We start from the raw sequence: 26,937 nt of genomic DNA, 5'->3' as shown, positions 1-26,937 counted from the left end.
GACATGTCCACTTCTGTGGGAGGGACGTTCTGAGTTCTGTCAACTCCTCGACAATTCGTTCCCCTTTCATCTTAGTCTCTCAAGATTGGGGTCTTATACCATGCTCGCAGGAAGGAATGTAAAACAGGAGAGTGAGAGTGTGGGTGTGCAATTTGCTTTTAGAGTCATTCAGGACGGAAACAAAACCCTTGGTCCAACTCGTCCATACCAACCAGATATCCTAAATTAATCTAGTCCCATTTGCCAGCATTTGGTCCAAATCCCTGTCAACTCTTCCTTTTCATTAACCCATCCAAATGTCTTTTAAATGTTGTAATTGTATTAGTCTCTACCATTTCCTCCACCACCATACATGCACCACCCCGTGTGTGAAAAAGTTGCCTTGAGGTTCTTTTAAATCTTTCCCCACTCACCTTAAACCTATGCCCTCTAGGTTTGGACTTCCCCTACCCTGGGGGAAAAACCTTGTCTATTTATCCTATCCATGCCCCTCATGATTTTATAAATCTCTAAGGTCACCCCTCCGCCTCCGACACTCCAGGGAAAACGGCCACCAGCCTATTCAGCCTTTCCCTTTAGCTCAAATCCTCCAACCCTGGCAAAGTCCTTGTAAATCTTTTCTGAACTCTGTCAAATTTCACAACATTGTTCTTAAAGCAGGGAGACCAGAACTGAATGCAGTATTCCAATAATGCCCTCACCAAAGTCATGTACAGCTGCAACATGATTCCTGACTCTTGTACTCAATGCATGGACCAATGCAGGCAAGCATACCAAATCCCTTCTTCACACCCCTGTTTACCTGCAACTCCACTTTCAAGGAACTGTGAACCTGCGCTCCAAGGTCTCTTTGTTTGGCAACACACATGTAAGAGACTGATAACTCTGTGTGCAAAATTGGGTTTTTTTCCATCACTGGGGCAATGATAATTCGCAACCAGAGTTAATTGCATGACCTAGTGCCAGGAATCTGAAGGAAATGTCTCCATGTGAGCTGAGTGCAAACAGCGTGGCTTCTTGTCATTAAACCCAACAACTGCAGTGCTCTGTCGATCAAACAACTGATGGCTAGGTTGAATCGAGTTTAACACCCCGTGTTTAGGAAGTAGCATTTAGCTCGAGGCAAAACGTTGTACTTGCCCAGGTACTGTGACTTCCATTGATAGACGGATAATACTTTTCAGATCATCTGTTGTGAGCTATTTTCAGTGGGGGATTTCTCTCCCTGGGACATAGTGGGTTCCAATCTCCACATCCCCCCTCCCAACTGTAGCCTAGATTCAGTAGTTAAGCCTTTATTGAGTTGAGATTCTGTTCACACCAACCAACCCCACTGCCCCATGGCTGAACACTTCAATTTGTGGGCGGCACGGTGGCACAGTGGTTAGCACTGCTGCCTCACAGAGCCAGAGACCCGGGTTCAATTCCCGCCTCAGGTGACTCTCTGTGTGGAGTTTGCACGTTCTCCCCGTTTCTTCCGGGTGCTCCGGTTTCCTCCCACAATCCAAAAATTTGCAGGTTAGGTGAATTGGCCATGCTAAATTGCTCGTAGTGCTAGGTGAAGGGGTAAATGTAGGAGTATGGATCTGGGTGATATACGCTTCGGCGGGTTGGTATGGACTTATTGGGCCGAAGGGCCTGTTTCCACACTGTAAGTAATCTAATCTAATTCCCCCTCCCACTCCACCAAGGACATGCAGGTCCTGGGCCTCCTCCATCACCACTCCCTTATCACCTGACACCTGGAGGTGAGAACACCTCATCTTCAACCTCGGGACACTCCAACCCCAAGGCATCAATGTGGACTTCACCAGTTTCCTCATTCTCCACCCCCCAGCACTTTTCCAGCACTACACACTCCACTTTGGTTCAGAGTGTTCACTGATGAGATGGGGGAGCCATTTTGCTGCGCCTCCCAAAATGAGTCAAAATGAGCCCATGTAATGCCAAAATTCCCTTCATTTCCTTCCTTCCAATATCCCTTTGAATGTTATGGGCTCGTTTGCAGACAGTTGCTTCTGCAGGTGCTATTTGACCTGGTGTGGATTCATAGCTGAATCTTACCCCACCAGTGAGTTGAACACTAGATACTGACCTGAGTTAATTCTCCTTCCCTCTCTCTAACTGAGGAAAATTTCAGCATTGCTGTCTCTAACCCTGAGAGGATGAACAAGCCTGTTTATTTTCTTCCATTTCCCATTCATAGGTCATGGGCATCACAGACTGGACCAATGTTTGTTGCTCGTCCCTAGTTGCCCTTGAGAAGGTGGTGCTGAGCTGCTTTCTTGAACTGCTAGAAACCACATGCTGTAGGTAGATGCATAGTGTCCTTAGGGAGGGAATTCCAGGATTTTGACCCAATGTCAGTACTAAAAGGCATCTGGATGGGTACATTAATAGAAAGCGCTAAGAGGGATATGGGCCAAGTGCTGGCAAATGAGACTAGGTTAATTTAGGACATCTGGTTGGTGTGGACGAGTTGGACTGAAGGGTTTGTTTCTGTGCTGTATGGCTCCATGGCTCTCTGAATGGTGATATATTTCCAAGCTGAAAATGTGTTGCTGGAAAAGCGCAGTAGGTCAGGCAGCATCCAAGGAGCAAGAGAATCAACGTTTCGGGCATGAGCCCTTTGATTCTTCTGCTCCTCGGATGCTACCTGACCTGCTGCGCTTTTCCAGCAACACATTTTCAGCTCTGATCTCCAGCATCTACAGTCCTCACTTTCTCCTCACTAATATATTTCCAAGCCAGGATGATGGCTGTGTGTACAGATTAATTATACAGTGGGGTACTATAGTGTTCTGAGATTCCAGTTTCTCTGGCAGGATGAATTTGATTCCAACACTTTCACAGACATGCATGTGGGCAGATAGTCAGAGATACATTCTCTCCCCTGTCATCAATCATCTTTCTCAAGCTGGGATTTCGGTACCCAGCTCCTCAGAGGGTGAAGCATTGGCCTGGTCACCATGCCAACTTCCCAACAGGACAAGTGATTGTGCACTCGCATGAAGCAAATCATTACTGGGATCTCGCAATCCATTAGCGATGGATGGACGATCTGTCACAAATAAATATATATCATTCTGTCACAAATATATATCACTCCTGCTGTTACAGTACATGAAGGCATCCGTAACGGCAGGACAAGGGTAAAGTGATTTCCCTTCAATGGTTATCAGCAAAAGGCTGTTTGCACACTCCACTTTCATACAGGACAGGTCAGCCTCTGTCCCTTCAATCAGCCATGGTTCAGTGGTGGGAGAATGTCACTGGAGTAGTAATCTCTGACCAGGATTATATCTGGGGGACACTGGTTCAAATCCTAGCCAAGGTAGTTGGTAGGATTAAATTCAATAAATAAATCTCGCCTCCGAGATGGTGACCATGATAACTATCACTGATTTGTCATAAGACTTCATCTGGTTCACAAATGTACTTTTAGGGAAGGAAATTTTGTCCTTATCTAGTCTGGCCTACTTGTGACTGCAACGCGGTTGACCCTTTACTACACTCTGGAATAATGGAGCAAGCCAATGTCAGTCCAAAGGTGATTAGGGCTTGGCAGCAGATGCCAGCTTTGCCAGTGACACCCACACGTCATAAAAGAATAAAAGAAACTTGCCTGAGTCAGAGGTTTATGCAATCAATCGCTCTCTGGACAGCTGAGCATAAAAAAATCCTGACTGATGTAGCATGTGCAGTACTGAGGGATTCTCTGCTGAATGTGAAAGATCCCACAGTGCCAATGGAAGAACAGTCCAGTCAATATTTGCCTGAATCTGCCAAGAGTGGCGATTATCATTATTGTCACTGTATTGTTTCCTGCCAAGACCAAGTTCTGCATTGGTGTTTCCAACCTGGGCCTCTTCAGAAACACTGAACAATGGGTGAAGAGAGTTCAGTCCATGTTAAGGCATGGCAGCAGGTTTTTGTATGACCTTAAGCTTGTGGAGATTAAAATGTGGGAGACCAGTCAGGAGCATGTTGGAGTAGTCCATTCTAGAGGTCATGAATTTAGGTCGAGGCTGTTTGCAGCAGAGGAGGTGAGACCGGCAAAAGTCAAATAAAATTATAGAGGTGGGAATAGGTGGTTTTTAATGTTGGCATAAATGTGTGTACGGAATCAAGTGTGCCATCATAGTCAAGATAGACAGTTCCAATGGAGGAAATGGTAGAAGTAGAAAGGGCCAATGAAAAATCCTTGCGGGGACAACAGAGATAGTGGTCAGTGTGTGGGAAGAGAAACCATTGAAGAGTATTATCTGTCTCCAAAGAAATCATTTAAAACATACTGGATTTTAGGAGATTGGAAGAAATTGGTTCCCCTTGTGGTTGAGTCTAGACCTGGGATTGCAGTGACACAGTGGCTCAGTGGCTGGCCTGCTGCCTCACAGCGCCAGTGACCTGGGCTTGATTTTATCTTTGGGTGACTACGTGAAGTTTGTATGATCTGTGCCCCCACCCCCACCCCGTGTCCGTCTGGGTCTTCTCCAGATGCTCTGGTTTCCTCCCAAGGTCCAAAGATACACAGGTTAGATGGATTAGCCATGCTAGATTGTTCATAGTGTCCAGGGATATGTAGGTTAGGTGGAATAGCAATGGGAAATACAAGGTTACTGGGGTAGGGTGAAGTCTGGGTGGGATACTCTTCGTAGGGTTAATGTGGACTCAATAGGCTGAATGGCCTGCTTCTCCATTGTAGGGATTGTATGATTCCTAACAGGAATGCAAGTGGCACCCTTTGTGCTGATAAAATGGAGAATTTGGCAGGAGTTACTTCCCAAAGAAATTGACAAGAATGTGCAACTCACTGTCTCGTGGTGTGGTCAGAATAGATTGCATTGATGCATTAGGGGAGGTCAGGGTAATTAATGTGGGAGAATGTAAAGGGAGGATACAGGTGTTTAGAGTGGGAGAAGGTTCAAGTGATGATATAAGCACCAATCTTGATACCTTAATTGCTTTCTGGAGGGTAGGTTCCATGTAAAGCTGCTCAATGGTACATATTGTTACTCATTCAAGGAGAAGGACGAATCCTGAATGAAAATTTCTGAAGGATACTGACTGCAGGCTATTTGATGTAGGCCTCTACCAGGTTCAGAACATTTGACTAACCCATTTGAATTTGTGTGTGGGTTGTGTTATCATTAATGACAGAAGTAGGGGTACGAGGAGCTTTGAGGTTAAATTCAGCCTGTAGCCTGCACTTTACTGCCAATTATAGGCAGTCCCAGGACGACTTGAACACCAGTCTGTCATTAAAACACTTGCTATCTTTCACCATGGGGCCTATTTAAAACAGTAGCAACATCCTGCTGACGGTGGGAGGTCTTCATGGGATGTTGGTTGTGGAAGGGCTGAGACGGTTTCCATAGTAACTGGCTTTTCCTGTTTCTTGACAGTAGGGTCATATGGAGGTAGGCCTTAAGTTAGCTTCATAGGAACCTATCAGAGAGGCTTGCTGCTCCTAATGGTGCCCCAACATCTAAGTAAAGCATATTGGGCAACACGTCCTCAAAATGAATGCAAATTATGAGCTGAGGTAAAAATTCCACTGTGGCTTCCTCTGGCACTCTCCTGGAAAGCTGGGTCTTCCTGCTCATTAAAGTTAATGGATAGGAAATTGTAGCCTAAGAGATTAGAGTTTGTACCCTTTAATAAAAGCAACTTAATCATCAACTCAATATGGCCTGTGTGAGTTCTCCACATCAGTCAGCTTGACCAGAGATGCTTTGAGAATCTTTCTTGAGCTATCACTAAATTTACAATTGCAGAAGACAGACAGCTTTTCTCAATTCCATTCCTCTGTCTCCCTTTTACATCACCATTCCTCCCCTCTCTCTCAATTCTCACTTCTATCTCTCTGTCTCCCTTTTCTATTACTGTACCTATATCTCTCTCAATTCTCATTTCCCATCCCTCTGTCTCCCTTTTAATCGAATCCCTAAAGTATGGATATAGGCTGTTTTGGCCCCACAAGTCCACACAGAAGAGTAACCCACCCAGAACCATTACCCTCTATTCTACATTTACCCCTGACTAATGCACCTAACCTACGCATCCCTGAACACTATGGGCAATTTAGCTTGGCCAATTCAGCCTAACCTGCACATCTTTGGATTGTGGAACGAAACAGGAGCACCCAAAGGAAACCCAGGCAGACATGGGGGAATGTGTGAACTCCACTCAGTCGCCTGAGGGTGGAATCGAACCCGGGTCCCTGGAACTGTGAGACAGCAGTGCTAACTACTAAGCACCGAGTCACCCTTTTACATCACCATTCCTCTCTTTCTCTCACTCTAGCTCATTAGCTCATTGTCCTATCCATCTCTCTGTCCCCCATCTCTCCCTGCCTCTTGCAGTCTCTCTCTTTCTGTCTGAAAGGTTAGCAGTAAAGCATTGCCATAGCCACAGGCTTGATAGAGAGGCTTTCAAGATGATTCACTCCTTTGGTGTTGAGGCGATACCGAAAACCTGAAGAAAATTTTGACAGGCAAAGGATTCAAGAGTTTTAAAAGTAGCAACCGAGTGGAAACCTTTGGGCCATGTCGGTGATCTGTACAAAACCTGACAGCTCCTCAGGCACATCGTAAACTAGGCTGCATGTCTCTCACTGTTTTGTCAGGGCTGTCAGACCCTGGAGCGAACTTGTGATGATGTCATGGAACTGCCTCCCACAGAGTATGGGTGGGTGGAGTTAATGGTCAAGTTCAACTTCAAATAATAACCAGCTATGTAAAGGATTGACAAAGACATCAGAAGAGTGAAGCAAATGTACAGAGTAATCTTATCTAATGTAAATCAGTCAGACCCTGGTGTATCTATGATGACCACTCATCCTCTGAGTCCCACCCACCATCTGAGGACCCTTTATCCTGCCTCCAACGTGCTCCATCCTCTTGGACACTCCATGGAGGCCTCTTACTCTCCCTCTCTACTGCAATGACCACTCACAGCAATATTTAGAATTAACGTATATTAAATAGTGTTACTTGGAAGCATAGTCCCGAAGACCGTTCTTAACATGGATTTCTCCTCAATCAGTCTGTAATGAACCAAACCTAATAGTGTGGTATCAAAAGACATGACAACATCACTCCAACCCCGCAGCCCCTCGCTGGCAGACAACTGTAGCTTTCAGACCAAGATTGAGAAGGTCAGCAGCCTGAAACTGTACCTCTCTCCCTCATCCCCAATGTTGCTGCCTGACTCAAGAGTGTTTCTTGTTTCTGACCATTGCCTCTGTGGGGTTGAGGAGAGGGGTGGACAAAGAGCTGCAAGGTGAAAGGAGCCAAGCTGGGTAAATAGAGTTGAAATGCAATTCACGATTTAATTGAACAGCAGGGCAGGCTGGTGGACCAACCTGCATTTTCTGTCACCCTGGATTATGCACTGCAGCCAGAACGAAGCAAATTGACACCAGGGACAGTTAAACAAAATTGTTTCAAGACAACTCTAGGATGAAGACTGTATGACTTGTCAGCTCCATTAGATTCAACAGCCATGAACCAGCACAGCTCGCCACTTCCTCTAACCGGCCACTCTCAGCTCACTCGTTTTCGAAGCGAAATGGCTTCTCCCGATGGAGTCAGCCGCAGGCAGAATAATATAATGTAGAAAACTAGGCCACTGAACAATCTTGTGAATCTGCCCAGAAATTGCATTAAGGGCCAGTGGGCTATGTGCAGCAGGGTTTGGGACTGGTATCTTTCGAATGATTTCAAGCCAGTGATGGGGGATGTGCGGGGTCAAGGGGGTGGAAAGGAAACTGAAATAATTTATGTTGTTGCAGAATTATTTTAGGATGATTTTGGTCCTGTATTTTCAAGTTTGCACAGAGATTCTTGGCAGTGGACATATTCACAGGATGCTTTTATTTCCCCATTTAATCTGCATTTCCCTTCCTTGGCTCTTTAATAAGCTGGTTGTTATTAACACTGGTGCACATCATTAGTGTGCAAGGCTGGCTGCTTGACCACGGGCTGCATCACTGGCCTGCTTGTGTTTTTAATTGATATCCCCCACATGCCAACACGTTTATGAAGCAGAGTGAATGATGAAAAACCTGCATTTAAAAAAAGCACCTTTTGTTGAAGTTTTATTTTCCTGATTTGATCTGTGTTGCTATACCGATGTATCACCCTAGGAAAGTGTAGATAACTGCACTGCAGTGGTATACCAGAAGGATCTACACCAACCACCATTATGTGAATCTGTATTCATTGAACTTATGAACTCAGCAACTTGCGCAGCTGAATTCATTTTAAGAACAGCATTTATGCCCGAAGAGAGTCTGTTGCCATGGGATCCCATTCTTATCAATATGTTGTTCGAATCCATGAGAAACGTAACTTTGGAATGACACACAACCTCTTAACCCTTAACATTTTTCCAATGTGTGAGACATTTGGTACTTTTGAATCTGCAAGTGAATTTCCTTGCAGGTCTTAATGGGCTCAAATTCAAATGTGAAATGGAACAATCCATCTTTCTGTGATGTCCTAATTGAGAAATCAGGAGATTGTCTACCATCTATGTTGCTTATTAAGTACATTGGGAATCTTACACATGTTATGAGATTGGCCTTATTGGAAACATCCTAAACAGAGCCCAAGCCATTTATTCACCAAATAAGCCCAATGCTAAAGAGAGCTCATTGAAGCCATCCTACAGGATAATAGCTATCCTGATCAGATCATCATGTATTGTATATCATACAAACTCACGGAGGACATTCTTGATCCTGAGCACTGCCCAGTCTACCTCTCATTACTTTGGAAAGGCACTGAAAGCATTTGAGCAACACATGAAGCTAGCTTGCTTCAAGCTGCTACAGTGCAGTAGCAACAGGTAATGTTTGCAAACGACAGGATGCTGCCATTAAGCCAAAAAGACATTCTGCCTATCACATAATGAATTTCAGTGCCACTGTGATGCCAGGCATATGGGCCATATGCCCCAAAGACTAGTGGATCATATCAAATATTATATCCCTCTGGATGTTCGCAATAAGCTCCATACCCAACAAGCTCTCACTTGCAAAACACAATATTGACATTACATGTGATTCTCCACACGGGCAGCATTTATGAGATAATCCTGATTGTGTGAAGAGTGATACTGACAACCTGTTTGGACCGTCAGTTGGGTAGACAGTACGGTGCATGTACAGTAAGATATGTCAATTACACAGCGTCCTGTTCTTTGCTGAAAGCACATGTGCACACACTGTACCCGTTTCAATTCAACAACGGAGCTAACAGCTATCCACTGGTCCATTTCTGAAGGCAATGCCGTGACTAAAGGGTTAACTGTCAATGAGCATTAATGAGTGCATTATCCATGACAAAACATCTACCAATCAGGGTCCACTTGCTACACTGCTGAGTATCCTCCTTTCGCGCAGTATAGATGTTTCTTTTTGTTTCAAACTGGGGTATTCTTGGAAAATGTCCTGATGAGTGCCAGACAAAATGTTGTTTTCTTTTTGCAGCAGTAATCGAGTTTAATGTGACTAAATGATTATTTACAGCACCTTTCATGATCTCCGGATATTCCCAGATGCTTTACAGCCACTGAGCTGTAGGATAGTCAGCTGTTAATTTGCGCACACAAGATAGCAGTTAATGAGCTGATAATTTGTTTTGAAATTATCTTAGGTGCGGGCTAAACATTAGCACAGATGCTGAGAAGCCATGTTCTGCTTGCTTTTAGGTATTACACCAAGATATTTTATGCTTAACTAAGATTGCAAGCAGGACCTCGATTCAACATCTTACGAAAATGTGGCAGCTCCAAAGATGGGCGCTGTCTCCATGTTGTGCTGGAATGCCAGCCTGGATTAGGCACTCAGATCACCCAGAGAGGGATTTCAATCCACAGCCTTCTGACTGTGACACGTGATCAATAGTTATCCCTCAACTAATATTTAACACCAGATTGCTGTTTTTTTTGTGGGATCTTCTTGTGCACAAATTGGCTGCTGTGGCTACTATTCAAAGGTATTTGGTGAGTAATTTGCAAAGTTCTGAAATTAAGGGTGCTATTTAAATGCAGGTCATTTTTTTTGATGTTTAAAATAGTCACATCAGTATGAGCTACTCAATCCTGCCCAGTGGCAACTCCATGGATGATGACATCCTGTGAAACAGACCTGAAACAAGTAGGCCATAATACAAATACTCAAAAGTCATTGAGTAGCAAGCTGGAGATTTTCCCAAAAGGAATGGAGGGGAGGGGGGGGAAGGGGAAGTTGGTGGTGGTGGTAGTGGGAGTGGAGAGGAGCAGGTTTGTGTGCAGAGGCAGTCTGGGTGGGAGAGGTTGCTGAGGTGCTATCAGAACAGGAAATGCAAACAGATTTTAGAAAAATTTCAACAGTGTATTTTGACATTAATGATGTTTCACTGAGGAATTGGATGATATTTTGGAATATTGCGAGCAATTCTTGTCTCCCTGCTATTGGAAAGATGTTGTGAAACTTGAAAGGATTCAGAAAAGATTTACAAGGATGTTGCGAGGGATGGAGGGTTTGAGCTATAGGGAGAGGCTGAATAGGCTGGGGCTGTTTTCCCTGGAGCGTCGGAGGCTGAGGGGTGACCTTATAGAGGTTCATAAAATCATGAGGGGCATGGATTGAGTAAAATAGCCAAGGTCTTTTCCCTGGGGTGGGGGAGTCCAGAACTAGAGGGCAGAGGTTTAGGGTGAGACTGGAAAACTTTAAAGGGTACCTAAGGGGCAACTTTTTTCATGTGAGGGAGGTGTGTGTATGGAATGAGCTGTCAGAGGAAGTGGTTGAGGCTGGTACAATTACAACATTTAAAAGGCATTCGGATGGAAAATGAATAGGAAGGATTTAGAGGGACATGGGCCAAGTGCTGGCAAATGGGATTAGATTAATTTAGGATACTGGTCAGCACGGACGAGTTTCCATGCTGTACATCTCTATGACTCTATGATATATTTGATGATTTAACAGCTGGAGAAACAGTGATTCCGAGAGCATTAAACTGGATTCCACATGTCAGCTGCGCAGTATAAGAGGAGAAGGAGAAGCCAGGATATTATAAATAAAGTTGGAAATAGCCACTGACCTGTGACAGGAGAATCCTTATGATTTACTCGTTATTGTTGTAGGCAGGTTGTGTCAGTCAGTAAAATGGTGACAAGGGACAAATCTGTTAAAGTTCATATAATTCAAACTGTGTTCTTTGAGGTCTCTTCATTGCTCAAACCTTTCCGTACATGAGTTGGGATATCATGTTGAGGTTGTAAACCACATTTGTGGGGCCTCATTTGGAGTGCTGTGACCAGAACTGGACACGCTGTTATAGGAAAGATATTAAGAAGCTAGAGAGGTTTTGGAAAAGACTTACCCAGATGTTGCTGAGAATGGAGGGTTTGAGTTATAAGGATAGGCTGGACCATTTTTCACTGGAAGGCAGGAGGTTGAGGGGTGACCTTTATAGAGGTGTATAAAATAATGAGGGGTATAAACAAAGTGAATGGCAAGTGTCTTTTTCTCTAAGGTGGGGAATTGCAAGAATAAGGGGCATATTGTCATGGTGAGAGGAGAAAGATTTTAAAAAAGACATGAGGGGCAACATTTTCACACAGAGATTTGAATGTGGAATGAACTTACAAAGGCAGTGGTGAATGTGGGCGCAACTACAGCATTTGAAAAACATTTGGACAAGTAAACGAATAGCAAAGGGTTAGAAGGATATGCAGTAAGCAGAGGCAGGTGAGACTAGTTTAGTCTGGGATTATAGTCGTCATGGACTGGTGGGACTGAAGGGTCTGTTTCCATTGCTGTATAACTCTACGACTCTCCTGGATGTGGAGGAGACACTTCAGGTGCCAAATGGAAGTAAACATTCTGATAGACAAATGAACAGGTTAAATCTCTGCTCTTATCTGTAAAGGAAGACTGGCGTTTAGATCAGAGGGGAGTCACTGTTGTCTGAAGCGTATCAGCCAATTGACACACACAAAGCTCCCACAAATATCAGCCTCAATTGTGTTCATCTTTGCAATGGGGCTTGAATCCTTGACATTTTATCTTGGAGACAAACACTACCAACTGAGCCAATTTATTTGATCAGCTCTTGGATACCCACTGTACAGTCATCAGATCAACCTCTGAATGGAAACTAGAGCTGGTCAGAGGTTGACACTGAATGTCAGGAGTTGATGTTAAGTAAGGACCCAGAATGTAGTTAAACAGAGCAGAACACTCTCATCCCATTTGGATTATATATTGTTTTATAATCCAAAACAAGAATGAGATTGATTTTTTTATCCTTGATGTGAGCAACATGGTGTTGGGACCTGTTTTCCAGAAGATTTCACAAGATGCCATATGAAAGGTCATTGTGAAAAATCACAATTCATTGTGTGACATGGGTAGAAAATTAACTAGTTAACCGGAGCCCGACAATAGCCAAAAATAGGTGTCCTCGTGCATGATGTATTAATTTGATTATTTATTGTCATGTGTAGTATGCAGTGAGAAATTAGGAAAACTAGTAGAATGTTATAATTTATAAAGAGAGGAGTTTAATGCAAAAATAGGAAGGTTAAATTTCAGTTATACAGAGTGCTGCTGAGACCACATCTAGAGAACCATCTGCAGTATTGGTCATATTATTTAAGGATGCATTTGAAGAAATCCAAAGAAGGTTTACAAGACTAATACTTGAGTGAGGTTCTTGTGAGGGAAGGTTGGACAGACTAAGTATGTATCCGCTGGAGTACAGAAGAGCAACAGGGAACTTGATTGAAACATATAAGATCCTGAGGGTCTTAATAAGATTGACATGGGAGAGGATGTTTCCTCTTGTGGGAGAATCAGAGGCCACTATTTAAAAATGAGGGGTTGCTAATTTAAGACTGATGGGAACATTTATTTTCTCACAGAGTACCATTAGTCTTTGAAACTCTGAAAAGGTGGTGGAGGAAAAGTCCTTGAATGTTTTTAAGATACATTTAGATTCTTGATGAGGGAGGTGAAAGTTTATGAGGCATGAGGGCATGGTGAAATGTGGAGGTATCAATTCGGTCATGCTCTTCATTGAACTGTGGAGCAGACTTGAAGGGTCGAGCAAGCCTTTTTCTGCTCCTAATTCATGTAGAATATGTTCCAAGCCATCAAACACTTCCAGGACAGGGACAGTATGGGGTTAGATACAGAGTAAAGCTGCTTCTCTACTGTTCCCTTTCAAATACTCCAAGGGCAGGTACAGCACCGGATTAGGTACAGAGTGAAACGACCCATAAATTGTCCTCATCAAATACTCCAAGGGCATGGGGTTAGATACAGAGTAAAGCTTCCTCAGCACTGTTCCCATCAAATGCTCCCAGGACAGGGACAGCATGGTGTTAAATACAGATACAATGAACATGCACCATTCATGACAGAAACTTGTAATAAATGGATCGATGGGGATTTCAACATCAATGTAACTTTTGGTGTAAGGACTGTGTATCAACTATCAGAAGGACTCTGGTACAGTGTGCTTCAGGAACTGGAGCAAATTTTTATGTTTAAATCCATTTTTGACTCTGATACACACTGTCTTTTCTGAATGGCTGAACTGTGTTCTAACCCCATTCCTTCCCCTGCCAACATGTCTAACTCCAATTATCCATGGAGTGGACAGCTGCTTCTGATTTCCTGGGGAGTAATTCGGGCGGTGACGATTATTTATAATGTGAAGAAAATTCCAGAACCTTTCATCAACCACTTCCAGGAGAAGACTCTGCCAATTCACTAATTAGTGACTGTTGTCGAAGTGGGAGGAGCCTCCTTTTTCCAAATTAGCATGTACCTATCGCATCACTGAACACGTTTGTCATTCTGTCTTGAGTAGCTTGCAGCAGAACACATTAAATCTTTACTCTGATCTACAAGATACACTGGAAAAATTCACCAAAGATCGCTAGACAGCAGCTTCCAAACCCATGACCACTTTCATCTGGAAGGACAGGGACAGCAGCTCGTGGGAGCACGACTCCCTGCAAGTTCCCCTCCAAACCACTCACCATCCTGACTTGAAATATCTCGGTGCCACTGGGTCAAAATCCTGGAGTTCTCTTCCCAGTGACATTGTGCACAGGCTGCAGTGATTTAAGAAGGCAGCTAATCACTACCTTCCGAAGGGCAATTAGGGACAGAAAATGCTGGCCCAGCCAGTGATGTCCATGTCCTATGAATTTAAAAAAAAGTTACCTAACCAATTAAATAACCCAAAGCACACACTGGTGAGCGAGATTATAAACTAACATTGTTGAACTTGGTGTTCAGCCCAAGCAAGTTCCAAGATGAAGGATGAGGTGATGTTGCTCAAACTTGCATTGAGCTTCTTTGGAAGAGCAGGCTGGGGACAGAGAGATCAGTGTGAGGGCAAGATACCGATTTCAAGTGAGAAGCAATGGAAAGGTTTGGGATCATACCTACAGACTGATCAAAGATGTTCTGCAAAGCAGTCACCCAACAATCTGCCTGTCGAGGAGGTTGTGTTTTGAACAATGAGTACAGTTGTCCAGGTTAAAAGAAGTTCAAGTAAACACTGTTTCACCTGAGAGAAGTATGTGGGGCCCTCGCACAGTGAGCAAGGAGGTAAAGAGCGGGTACTGATTACATTTCCTGCTGTCTGATTGGGCTGTTGGGGCTGATTGAGGAATGGACCAGCATAACAAAGAGGAAGTGGGCCCTTTGGAATATTGAATGTGGACAGCAGGACGGGATGTGTTCAATGGTGACACCATGCCAGTGCTGATAGAAATGGAAGACAAGTGTATAGCTGACTAGAACAAAGAATATTACAGTACAGGAACAGGCTCTTCGGCCCTCCAAGCCTGCATGGACCCAGATCCTCTATCTAAACCTGTCACTTATTTTCTAAACAACTGTATCCCTCTGCTCCCTGCCCATTCATGTATCTGTCTAAATACATCTTAAATAATGCTATCGTGCCCATATCTACCAACTCCACTGGCAATGTGTTCCAGGCACCCATCACCCTCTGTGTAAAGAAGTTTTCATGCATATCTCTCTCAAACTTTTTCCCTCACACCTTGAACTCGTGATCCCTAGTAACTGACCCCTAGTTCTATCTCCCTTCTATCCTTTTAAACTGAAAATAAACTGCAAGTAAACCTCCCATGACACTCCAGAGACAGTGACAATATGTGCATCGATACAGAATAAAGCTCCCTCTCCCCTTTTATACTGAAAGTAAAGGTCCATCGAAACTGTCTCCATCAAACAGTCTCAGGACAGGTACAGCATAGCATTTGATACAGAGTAGAGCTCCTTCGACTCTTTGAAACTGAAAGTAAAGTTCTTTCAACATCCACCGTGGGCGGCACGGTGGCACAGTGGTTAGCACTGCTGCCTCACAGCGCCAGAGATCCGGGTTCAATTCCCGCCTCAGGCGACTAACTGTGTGGAGTTTGCACGTTCTCCCCGTGTCTGTGTGGGTTTCCTCCGGGTGCTCCAGTTTCCTCCCACAGTCCAAAGATGTGCAGGTCAGGTGTATTGGCCATGCTAAATTGCCCGTAGTGTTAGGTAAGGGGTAAAGGTTGCGCTTCGGCGGGGCGGTGTGGACTTGTTGGGCCGAAGGGCCTGTTTCCACACTGTAAGTAATCTAATCTAATCTAATCTAATCCTTTCCTGGAAGAATGACCACACGGGGTAAGATACAGAATAAAGTTACCTTGACTCTTAAACAGAAAGTAAAGTTCCTTTGATTCCATTATTAAACAGCAAGTCGAAAGTAATAATAGTGAGACAGCCCCTCCTGGGGCACCATATTGGAATCTAACACAAATTAATAGAGTCATAGAGACATATAGCATGTAAACAGACCCTTTGGTCCAACTCATCCATACCAAACAGATATCCTAAATTAATCTAGTCCTGTTTGCCAGCACTCGACCCAGATCCTTCTAAACTCTTCCACTTCATATACCCATTCAGATGCCTTTTAAATGTTGTAATTGCCAGCTGCACTGGCAGCCCTCCCTCCTGCCCACTCTGCCACCAGCCCGCCCACCCCTCCACTACCCAGCAGAGCCCCAACTCTGGTCAGCCCAGCATCCCTCAGCCAGCAGAGATCACGCTGAGCAGCGATTCCCTTCCAGATATTTTCTAGTTAACCTGTTCAGAGATGTTAGTGACACAGCCCTGGAGCAGGTGGAGCACCTTGCTCAGACTCAGGGATGCTACCACTGCACAATAAGAGCTGTCAGCTATGAGTGCTCTAGGTACTTTGAAAACCAATGCCTTTTATCTTTTAACAGCGTTCATGTGTTTTTAACACAATGTATAGGGTGAAATAGTGAACATTCTTGCCTATTCACTAGACATCCTCTTCCTAACTGTGACAACTTGGTAGAGACCTTTACTAATCCCTTGTTGCCAAAGGCAAGGTCAAGTGGACTGTAGAGGCCAAGTGTTTTGAATGAGATGGAGAATCTGTGTCTCTTCCTTTGAGAAAGCAGGGGTTCTGTGCATTGAGCTAATGGGGGATCATTAAAGCTCTGGAAGGCTTGATAAAATGGATGCAGGCGAGAATGCGCCCCCCCCCCCCACTGTGGGGAAGAGCAGAATCTGCAGTTACCGATAGGAGACAGTCACCTAGGAATCCAGTCAGGAATTCAGAAGAAATTTTAAGAGTGGTGAGAATGTGGAGTTGATGACCACAGGGAGTAGTTGAAGCTGGTACTTCCTGGCATCACTCTCTTCCTTGTATTACATTACTTAAAACCTTCCTTTTGGTCTCCTGATCTAATATAGTATTATGTGAATCAGTGTTGCACTTTGGTCTGTAACCATCCTGTGAAGTATCTTGGGCTGTTTAATTGTGTCAAAGATGCCACTTAAATATAAGCTGTTGTTGGAACAAATGAATATAAAGGGATATAAAACAAAGAACTGCAGGTGCTGGGAATTTGAAACAAAAGCAGAAATTGCTGGAGAAGCACAGCAGGTCTGGCAGCATCCATGGAGAGAAAGCAGAGTTAACATTTTAGGTCAAGTTCTGGTGAAGACTCGAAACACTGACTCCGCTGTCTTCCACAGATGCTGCTGGATGTGTTGAACATAAAGAGACATGAATTGAGTGCATGAGGGAGAAAGGAATAGAAATTGTAAGCTTTATAATTAAAAAAAAATTATTGCTTTAGTTAAGAGAAGACTTGAGTGGAGAGCAAACTCAGGCCAACCGACCCATCCAGTCCATGCTAGATTCTATGCTGATATCCCATGCAGATTATTAACCTATCCAGACAGGACTAAAGTTTCGAACCTGTGAGCTCCTGTCTATATCCACTTCTTAATGAACCCTCCCACTGGAGCTGGCACGGGTGACTACAGGTTGAATGGACAATACTGGCAGTAGGTGCAGTGGTAGCATCCTCACCTCTGGGTTAGAAGGCCTGGGTTCAAGACCCAGCTGTTCCAGAGGTGCGTCTGAACAGATTGATCGAGGAAAGAACCCATAGCTGGCAATCTGTGCTTTGGAGCCATCAAGTGTTCAGGGTTGGGTTAATGAACCCACTGCTAGAGCAGTTTTTGGTTCAAGATTAATTATTCTCCTTATTAATTAGGTGAACAGCGCAGCAGCAGCTGCTATAGTCTTTTACTGCCCTCTGCTGGACACTGCCCCTCACTGATGCTGGTTTCTGCTGTTCTTTTCCAGGGGCCACCAGGGATATCGGCTCAGCTCTGACTCGAATGTGCATGAGGCATCGCAGCATCGAAGCCAAGCTCCGACATTTCACCAAGTGAGCATTTCCTCATGTACAACAGCGGTGTGTCAGCTCCTCCCCCCACTCTAGTTAGGGGTGAGAGATAAATGCAGGCCAATCCAGTGTGTCTCACCCCACTGGTGAATAACAAAACGGATGGTTCAATAAAACACTTCTAGTCATCTTTGACAAAAAAAAATAGACCCTGTGGCACTGAGTCACTGTGTGGGTTGATCTCAGATTAGAGAGGACTCGACAGTGGTGTCAGCGGAATATGGGTGCTGCAGATACAGTGTCAGGTTTCGGGATGGAGATAGATGTCGGGTCCTGAGGTTATTGATGAGGGTGATATAGTGACTGTCAATATTTGGTGTTGTTAACTGAATACAATCATAGAATCCCTACAGTGCGGAAGCATGCCATTCAGCCCCTCAGGTCCACACCAACCCTCCGAAGTACAATCCACCCCATCCTCGAAACCCAGCTTTCCCAAGTCAAATCCCACCTATCTCTGGACACTACAGGGCAATTTAGCATGTCCAATCCACCTAACCAGCAGATCTTTGGACTGTGGGAAGAAACCCACGCAGAGACGGGGAGAATGTGCAAACTCCACACAGGCAGTCGCCTGAAGCTGGAATAGAAGCTGGGTCCCCTGGCATCATGGGGCAGTGGTACTAACCACCAAGTCACCCTGATACTATTGATAATATGGATATCATGGTTGGATGGTGTTGAGGATATAGCTGCTAAAGCAAGTGTCACTGTCAGGTGATGTTAGGATTGAAAACTTCAATAGGTACAAGTATCAAACGACAAAAAGGACAAAGATCTGTACTGCACAGGAACAGACCCTTTGGCCCATCAAGGGTCACCTACAAACTAAAAATCTTTTGCCTCTATGCAGCCCTCTCCCCTCATTCCCTCCCTATTCATATATCTGTCAAGATGCCTCTTAAACACTGCTATTGTATCTGCCTCCACCCCCTCCTCTGACAATGCAATCCAGATACTTACCACCCACTGCATTAAAAAAAAACCTTGCCTCTCACATCTCCTTTAAACTTTCTACCTTATTTCTACCCTGAGAAAAAGACTCTGACTATCCATGCCTCTCATAATATGGTAAATGTCTATCAGGTCGCCCTCGTCCTCCGATATTCAAGTGAAAACAAACCAAGTTTATCCAATCGCCTCATAGCTAATTTCCTCCAAAACAGGCAACATCCTGGTACACCATTTCTGTACCCTCTCCAAAAAGCCTTCGCATCCTTAGTGTGGTGACCAGAACTCCATGCAATATTCTGAATGTGATCTTACTAAAGTTCTCTACAGCTGCAACATGACTTGCTAATTTTTATACTCTGTGCCTGACCAAACATGCCATATGGCTTCTTAACCACCTTTTCCACTCGTGTTGCCACTTTTAGCGAACTGTGGATCTGTATGCTTCGATCCCACTGTATGTTGGTGCTTTTAAGGGTTCTGCCATTTACTGTATATTTCCCTCTTGCAATACATCATCCAAAGTGCATTACCCTTGCGTTATTGCACATTTCATTATACCTGCCATGCTTTTGCCCACTCACTTATTGAGGATATCGGTGCTGCTGTGGGTGTCAGTGTTGGATGGTGTGGAGGATATGGTGCTGCTGTGGGTGTCAGTGTTGGATGGTGCGAAGGATATGGGTGCTATTGTGGGTGTCAGTGGAGGATATGGTGCTGCTGTGGGTATCAGTGTTGGATGGTGTGGAGGATATGGTGCTGCTGTGGGTGTCCGTGTTGGATGTGCGGAGGATATGGTGCTACTGTGGGTGTCAGTGTTGGATGTGTGGAGGATATGGGTGCTATTGTGGGTGTCAGTGTTGGATGGTGTGGAGGATATGGTGCTACTGTGGGTATCAGTGTTGGATGGTGTGGAGGATATGGTGCTACTGTGGGTGTCAGTGTTGGATGGTGTGGAGGATATGGTGCTACTGTGGGTGTCCGTGTTGGATGGTGTGGAGGATATGGTGCTATTATGGGTGTCAGTGTTGGATGGTGTGGAGGATATGGTGCTATTATGGGTGTCAGTGTTGGATGGTGTGGAGGATATGGTGCTACTGTGGGTGTCAGTATCTCATGGTGCAGAGGATATGGTGCTATTATGGGTGTCCGTGTTGGATGGTGTGGAGGATATGGTGCTATTATGGGTGTCCGTGTTGGATGGTGTGGAGGATATGGTGCTATTATGGGTGTCAGTGTTGGATGGTGTGGAGGATATGGTGCTATTATGGGTGTCAGTGTTGGATGGTGTGGAGGATATGGTGCTATTATGGGTGTCAGTGTTGGATGGTGTGGAGGATATGGTGCTACTGGGGGTGTCAGTGCCCGGAGGCGGGGAGTACACACCAACCTCGATTATCCAGCAATTGATTATCCAAATTTTGGATTATCTAGACAAGATCGCAAGGTGCCGATGTTTGGCTAAACTATGTTATCTGTCAGTAAATTATCCAAATAGTTGTTTATTTGACTAACATACACTCTGCCTGTGTCATTCGGATAATCAAGTTTCCTCTGTATATGGGTGCTGCAGTGGGTGTCAGTGTCAGAGGGTGGCATGCCTTTGGGTGCTGCAGCGGTTGTCGGTGCTGGGGAGGATATGGGTGCTGCTGCAGTGGGTGTCGGTGCTGGGGAGGGTATGGGTGCTGCTGCTGAGGGTGTCGGTGCTGGGGAGGATATGGGTGCTGCTGCAGTGGGTGTCGGTGCTGGGGAGGGTATGGGTGCTGCTGCTGAGGGTGTCAATGCTGGGGAGGATATGGGTGCTGCTGTAGCAGGCATCGGTGCTGGGTAAAGGGGAGGATATGTGTGCTGCTGCAGTGGGTGTTGGTGCTGAGTAACGGGGAGGATATGTGTGCTGCAGCACGTGTCTCTCTGTCATTTACTTGTGTAAATTTCAGGAATACTGTGTGTTATATTTGGCTCTGATTGTATAGATCATTGTATAGATGCTGGTGTGGGTAAGCAGGAAATTAGAACTGAGTGACACAGAGAAGTTCTAGAAGGTGGCCAGTGCCTGTTGGACTGTTTCACAGCAGAGGCTGCTCCATATCTTACACAAAAATTAAATGGGAAATCAGGATTCCACATCCTCAGTAAAAACAAGTTGCAGGACTTCATGAAAAGAGCAGACAGGAGTGATATATTCATTTTGGTTTATCGGGAACACGCCCCTCTACAAAACAATGCCATGCTTAGAGCTGCAAATGCTGCTTCAATTTCTGTCTCTCTGTGTCATGGTTAGTACATTGCTGTTTACTTTCCTAGTGCCCTGATGGAGAGTCTGATAAACCCTTTGCAGGATAGGATAGAGGACTGGAAGAAATCTGCCAATCAACTGGATAAGGACCATGCCAAAGGTATGACTGTGAATGTTTTGTCTCTCTCTTCCCCTTTTCTCATTTGTCTCCCTTCTCTAATTTGTATATTTTACCTTGAGAAATACCAAGGTCCAAAGCTCCAGTTTTTTTTTGACTACTTGGATTGTGAGAACAAAAGTCTGTGGTGTGCCAGCTCGGTTAGCCAGTGGGTGGTGCTCTATGCTACTTTCTCCCCACCCCCACCCTCCTCTAGCTTATCTCTCCACGCTTCAGGCTCACTGCCTTTATTCCTGATGAAGGGCTTTTGCCCGAAACGTCGATTTCGCTGCTCCTTGGATGCTGCCTGAACTGCTGTGCTCTTCCAGTACCACTAATCCAGTATGTGCTCTTCCAGCACCACTAATCCAGTGGGTGGTGCTGTTGTGCCTTGTAAATTACTGACCTGCTTGGTTTACAGACTGATCCAATTTTCCTGAGCTCTCGCTACTGTTGCCTTGAGTCTGGTCTCTCGCCACTAACAGAGCCAAGCCCTGTTTCATTTCATTCCCATGCCACCCTTGTCTATAGCACCATATGATCAGGGATATGTGAAGCAACCACATTGCTTTCGCTAAGTGGTCTTGCAGAAATCTTGCTCTTCAAAACAGAGGATTGGCTAACGAGCTGGGGCTGTTTTCCCTGGAGTGTCGTAGGCTGAAACTTAGAGGCTTATAAAATCAGGAGGGGCATGGATGTGATAAATAGACAAGATCTTTTCTCTGGGATGGGGGAGTCCAGAACTAGAAGGCATAGGTTTAGGGTGAGAGGGGGGGAAATTTAAGAGACCCAAGCAGCAACTTTTTCACACAGAGGATGGTGCATGCATGGAATGAGCTGCTAGAGGAAGTGGTGGAGGCTGGTACAATTACAACATTTAAAAGGCATCTGGATGGGTATATGAATAGGAAGGGTTTAGAGGGATATGGGCCAAGTGCTGGCAAATAGGACTAGATTAGTATAGGATATCGGGTGAGTTGAATTGAAGTGTCTGTTTCCGTGCTGTGTATCTCTTTGACTCTATTTGTGGGCGGCACGGTGGCACAGTGGTTAGCACTGCTGCCTCACAGCGCCGGAGACCCGGGTTCAATTCCCGCCTCAGGCGACTGACTGTGTGGAGTTTGCACATTCTCCCCGTGTCTGCGTGGGTTTCCTCCGGGTGCTCCGGTTTCCTCCCACAGTCCAAAGATGTGCAGGTCAGGTGAATTGGCCGTGCTAAATTGTCCGTAGTGTTAGGTAAGGGGTAGATGTAGATGTAGGGGTATGGGTGGGTTACGCTTCGGCGGGGCGGTGTGGACTTGTTGGGCCGAAGGGCCTGTTTCCACACTGTAAGTAATCTAATCTAATGTGGGTAAATGCGAGGTTATCCATTTCAATTGCAAGAATAGAAAGGCAAACCTAAATAGAGTCATAGATTCATATAGCACAGAAAGAGATCCTTTGTGCAAATCATCTGCACTGTCCAGACATCCTAATCTAACCTAAATAGCCCTTCCTATTCATATACCCATCTAGATGCCTTTTAAATGTTGTAATTGTACCAGCCTCCTCCACCTCTGACAGCTCGTTCAATGCACACACCACCCTCTGTGTGAAAAAGCTACCCCTCAGGTCCTTTTTAAATTTTTCTCCTCTCCCCTTAAACCTATGCCCTCTTACAGTCATAGAGTTGTAAAGATATGCAGCATGGAAACAGACTCTTCGGTCTAACTCATCCATGCCAACCAGATCCTATACTAATCCCATTTGCCTGTACTTGATCTATATTCCTCTAAATCCTTCCTATTCATATACCCATCCAGATTCCTTTTAAATGTAATTGCACCAGCCTCCACCATTTCCTCTGGCAGCTCATTCCATGCATCCACCACTTCCATGTACGCACCACCCTCTGTGTGAAAAAGTTGCCTCTTAGGTCCCTTTTATATTTTCCCCTCTCACATTAAGCCCATGCCCTCTAGTTTTGGACACCCCATCCCAGGGAAAGGACTTATCTATTTACCCTATCCATGCCCCTCATGATTTTATAAACCTCTATTAGGTCACCGTTCAGGCACTCATGCTGCAGGTAAAACAGCCCTAACCTATTCAGCATCTCCTTATAGCACAAACACTCCAACCCTGTCAACATCTTGCAAGTCTTCTCTGAACCCTTTCAAATTTCACAACATCCTTCTGATAGGGAGACCAGATTTGAATTCAGTATTCCAAAAGTGGCCAAACTAATGTACTGTACAGCCACGACATGACCTCCCAACTCCTATACTCAATGCACTGACCAATTAAGACAAGAATACTAAACACCTCCTTCACTATCTTATCTACCTGTGATTCCACTTTCAAGAACTGTTTTGAATTCCCCTACACTTAGAAAAATATCTTGGCTATTCACCCTATCCATGCCGCTCATGATTTTATAAACTACTATAAGTTTATTAAATGGACAGACACTTCAGAATAGTTTGGGGCAGATGGGTCTGGGTGCCCTTGTGCATGAACTGCAGAAAATTGATGTGCAACTACAGCAAGAAATAAGGAAAATGTAGTGACTATAATGAGATTAGCCAGATGAATTTCATAGGATATGAGTTCCCTGATTTGGGCTGTTAATCTAGTCCAGTCAGAGAGACCTGGCTGACAGATCTCAACAGGAGGGTCAGCAGTTCTGTTCACTCTGACAGCTGGCTCTGAGGAAGCTCGATCAGTGTCAAGGATTCTCCACCTGTATGCAAAGGGTGACTTGGTGACGGGATAACAGCCTCTGTGGAGTTACTTCAGAAGGGAAATAGAATTTTGGCATTCATTGTGAAAGGAGTAGAATATAAATGTAGGGAAATGTTCCTGCAATTGTACAAGGTATTAGTGAGGCTGCACCTGGCGTATTGCATACAATTTTGGATCCCATACTTGAGAGATGTAGTTGCGGTTCAGAAAAGATATACCTGATTGATTCCAGAGATGAGCAGTTTCTATTATGAAGATAGATTAAGCAGTTTAGGCTGATACCTTTTGAAACTTAGAAGTGTGAGAGATCTAATTGAGGTGTATCAGATTCTAAAGGGGTACAAAATGACTACAGAGAGGGTGTTTCCTCATGTGGAGTATTCTAGCACAAGAGGTCATAGTTTTAGGATAAGGGGAACAGATGTAAAACAGATAAGGAGAAATTACCTCACAGGGTCGTAAATTTGTCGAATTCAGTATCCCAGTTTGCGGTGAATGTTGGGACATTGAGGAAATTTGAGGAGATAAGACGCATTTTTAATTAGTAATACGTTGAAGGGTTATGGAGAGTGAGCAGGAAAGTGGAATCGAGGCTGAGATAAGATCAGCCATGATCATATCAAATGGTGGAGCAGGCTTGGGGGGCTGAATTGCATACTCGTGCTCCTAGTCCTTATGTTCTTACACACACTGAAATTCATATGCTAAAATCCCATTGACCTCTGCTGAGTGCAGAAATATTCAGGGTCATCCTTCATTGGTATCCCAGGTTACAGATCTAGAAGCAAGGTGTAGGAACATCATACAGTTACAGATTGGAAATTCTTTGGGATATTTTATCACTCAAATTCCAATGTGCCAAATTCTTTTGTAATATTCCAAGTGTGTAGATTTGCATTCCGTGCCTTTTCCATTCAGTCTCAATACATCCACTTTGAATGAGCTTGGACCATTGATAGGATGTCAGTGAAGGTCTAATGGTTGATCCCCATTGAGACACTCTCACGCATTCTCTCTCTCGATGTTCCCATGGTATCAGAAACTTGATTGTGAATCCTGACCAATCGCGCAGTACATATTGCTCTCTCCTCCCCTCAGAGTACAAGCGAGCGAGGCATGAGATCAAAAAGAAATCATCTGACACCCTCAAACTTCAGAAGAAAGCTCGGAAAGGTAAGTGCTTTGCTTATTGGGTAGTAGTCTGCTGTAATAGAAACTCCCATTGGTACTGGAGACTGGACAATCCACATCAGACCCAGATCATAAATACAGTTTAAACATTTCTGCGAGATCAGATGACAGTTTATGTTTACATGCAGCTTTAAATATGATCCAGTTTCTTGGTACTCTGTCCACTTGGCCCTTTCTCCACCCAGTATATTGCTCCACACAGCATAGAGATATTTTTCAACAACCTCAGGTAGTTCAGATAAGAGTGGAGCTAAGCATGTTTGATATTCTAAACTCAGCGCAGCAATCACTTATTCAAATTGTTGTATTTGTGAGAATTGTGACAATATTCTCCAGAGCCATCACCCCACTGGTCAGGTTGCATTAGATGTCGAGGGGGTAGTTTAAGCTGCGCCCTCCTTTTTTTCTCCTGTGTCACTAACACTGCTGTTCCCATTTCATTCTTCTCTGATACTCTTCCTTTCTCCTTTTTTCTCTGTTTTCCCTGTAGAACTCCTCGGTAAGTCACATATCTGATGGACATGTCTCCTTCTCTGCGCCCTCTTGTTTAATATTTCCAATCCTTCACCTTGCACAGTCAGTGTCTGGGCAAGTGCTGAATATATGAGATTGTTCCACATGTTGGGCTGATTAAGTGTCAAGTGTTTTGTGTGTGGGAAGCAAAGTTGAACTTGGGCTGCCAATATTTGATGGAACAGTATACAGGGAGCTTTACTCTGTATCTAACCCTGTGCTGTCCTTATCCTGGGAGTTTTCAATGGGTGCAGTGTAGAGGGAGCTTTGTTATGAATCTAATCCTGTGCTGCCCTTGTCCTGGGAATATTTGATGGGGAGACAGTGTAAAGTGAGCTTTACTCTGTATCTAACGCTGTATCTGCCCTGCATAAAGACTTCACCAACACCATCTTCCTGCAGAATTTCTATATCCTTTAATTCCCAAAATTAGATATCTATCCTTAATAGATTCAATTCCTAAACCCTCTCAGGTAGAAAATTCCCACGATTCACAACCATCCAAATGAAAAAGTTTCTCACCTTTGCCCTAAATGTATCCTGATGACCCCTAATTCTAGAAATTCCAACCAGAGAGAACATCTTCCTGCATCTATTCTTTTAAGAAATGGACACAGTTCAATAAGATTACCTTGCATTTCTTCTAAACTGAAGGATATGCAGGCATTGGAAACGGGGCTTGAATTTCATAACTGTGAAGGAGAATCTTTGACTTGAATTCCAGCACTTGCTTCCAACATTGACTGTTCAATTGCTCTTCCTTCTGCATGTGGATTGCTATAGCATGAGGGCTGTGGTGCCTGGTGAGTGTGGGAGGGTGTGTGGGAGAGGTGGGTGTTCAGGGATGAAGGGTATCCTGGGGGGGTGAGAGGAGAGAAGGAAAGTGAGGGTAGGGAGGTGGTGGTGAAGGGAGATGGAGGTGAAGGGAGTACAGATGGAGGTGAAGGGGAATGTCTGTCTTGCTGATGTCTTTTTTGGGTTATGTAAAAATCAAGCTGTTGCATGACTGTCCCTGGAATGCCTTGTAGTCAGTAATCTGTGTTTTTGAGCTGGTGAGTGTCCTCTGGACTTGTGCTTGTCTCGATGTCCTAATTTGTTTTGAAGGCTTGGTGGCTGGATGGTATTGGGTGAAATCATCTTTCAAATTGGAACCTGCACATTATTCTCCTGTTAACTCCTTTAGAGGAACATGAGTTGTTCTGAGTTTGTAAATCACAATCTTAATGACAACAGGAGTGCAGTGCCATAGAGGTGGTGTGGGGACAATGAGACAAGAGAGCACACAGACGTCCACCTCTTCCACTGCTGCCTGCTGGGAAGTGTGGGTTTGTTAGTATTGATCCTGACTTTTGTTGCA

General features: G+C 44.5%; 1 protein-coding gene across 16 annotated transcripts in view; it reads left to right on the top strand.

Moving 5' to 3' along the window:
- mtss1lb (MTSS I-BAR domain containing 2b) overlaps window positions 1-26,937 on the top strand; it is a 175,356-nt gene that overhangs the window by 74,413 nt on the left and 74,006 nt on the right. For 10 of the 16 annotated variants that reach the window (XM_072547644.1, XM_072547633.1, XM_072547643.1 and 7 more), the window contains exons 4-6: window positions 17,706-17,790; window positions 21,064-21,155; window positions 24,975-25,049. In XM_072547644.1, the coding sequence (XP_072403745.1) occupies window positions 17,706-17,790; window positions 21,064-21,155; window positions 24,975-25,049 (252 nt within the window). Of the gene's footprint in view, window positions 1-17,705; window positions 17,791-21,063; window positions 21,156-24,974; window positions 25,050-25,557; window positions 25,567-26,937 lie in introns of all 16 variants that reach the window. The other 6 variants (XM_072547641.1, XM_072547634.1, XM_072547640.1 and 3 more) reach the window with 1 other exon arrangement.

Source organism: Chiloscyllium punctatum, chromosome 26, assembly GCF_047496795.1.
Source record: "Chiloscyllium punctatum isolate Juve2018m chromosome 26, sChiPun1.3, whole genome shotgun sequence".
Taxonomy (NCBI): domain Eukaryota; kingdom Metazoa; phylum Chordata; class Chondrichthyes; order Orectolobiformes; family Hemiscylliidae; genus Chiloscyllium; species Chiloscyllium punctatum.
The sequence above is the reverse complement of the archived record's forward strand: the minus strand, read 5'-3'. Positions and strand labels throughout refer to the sequence as shown.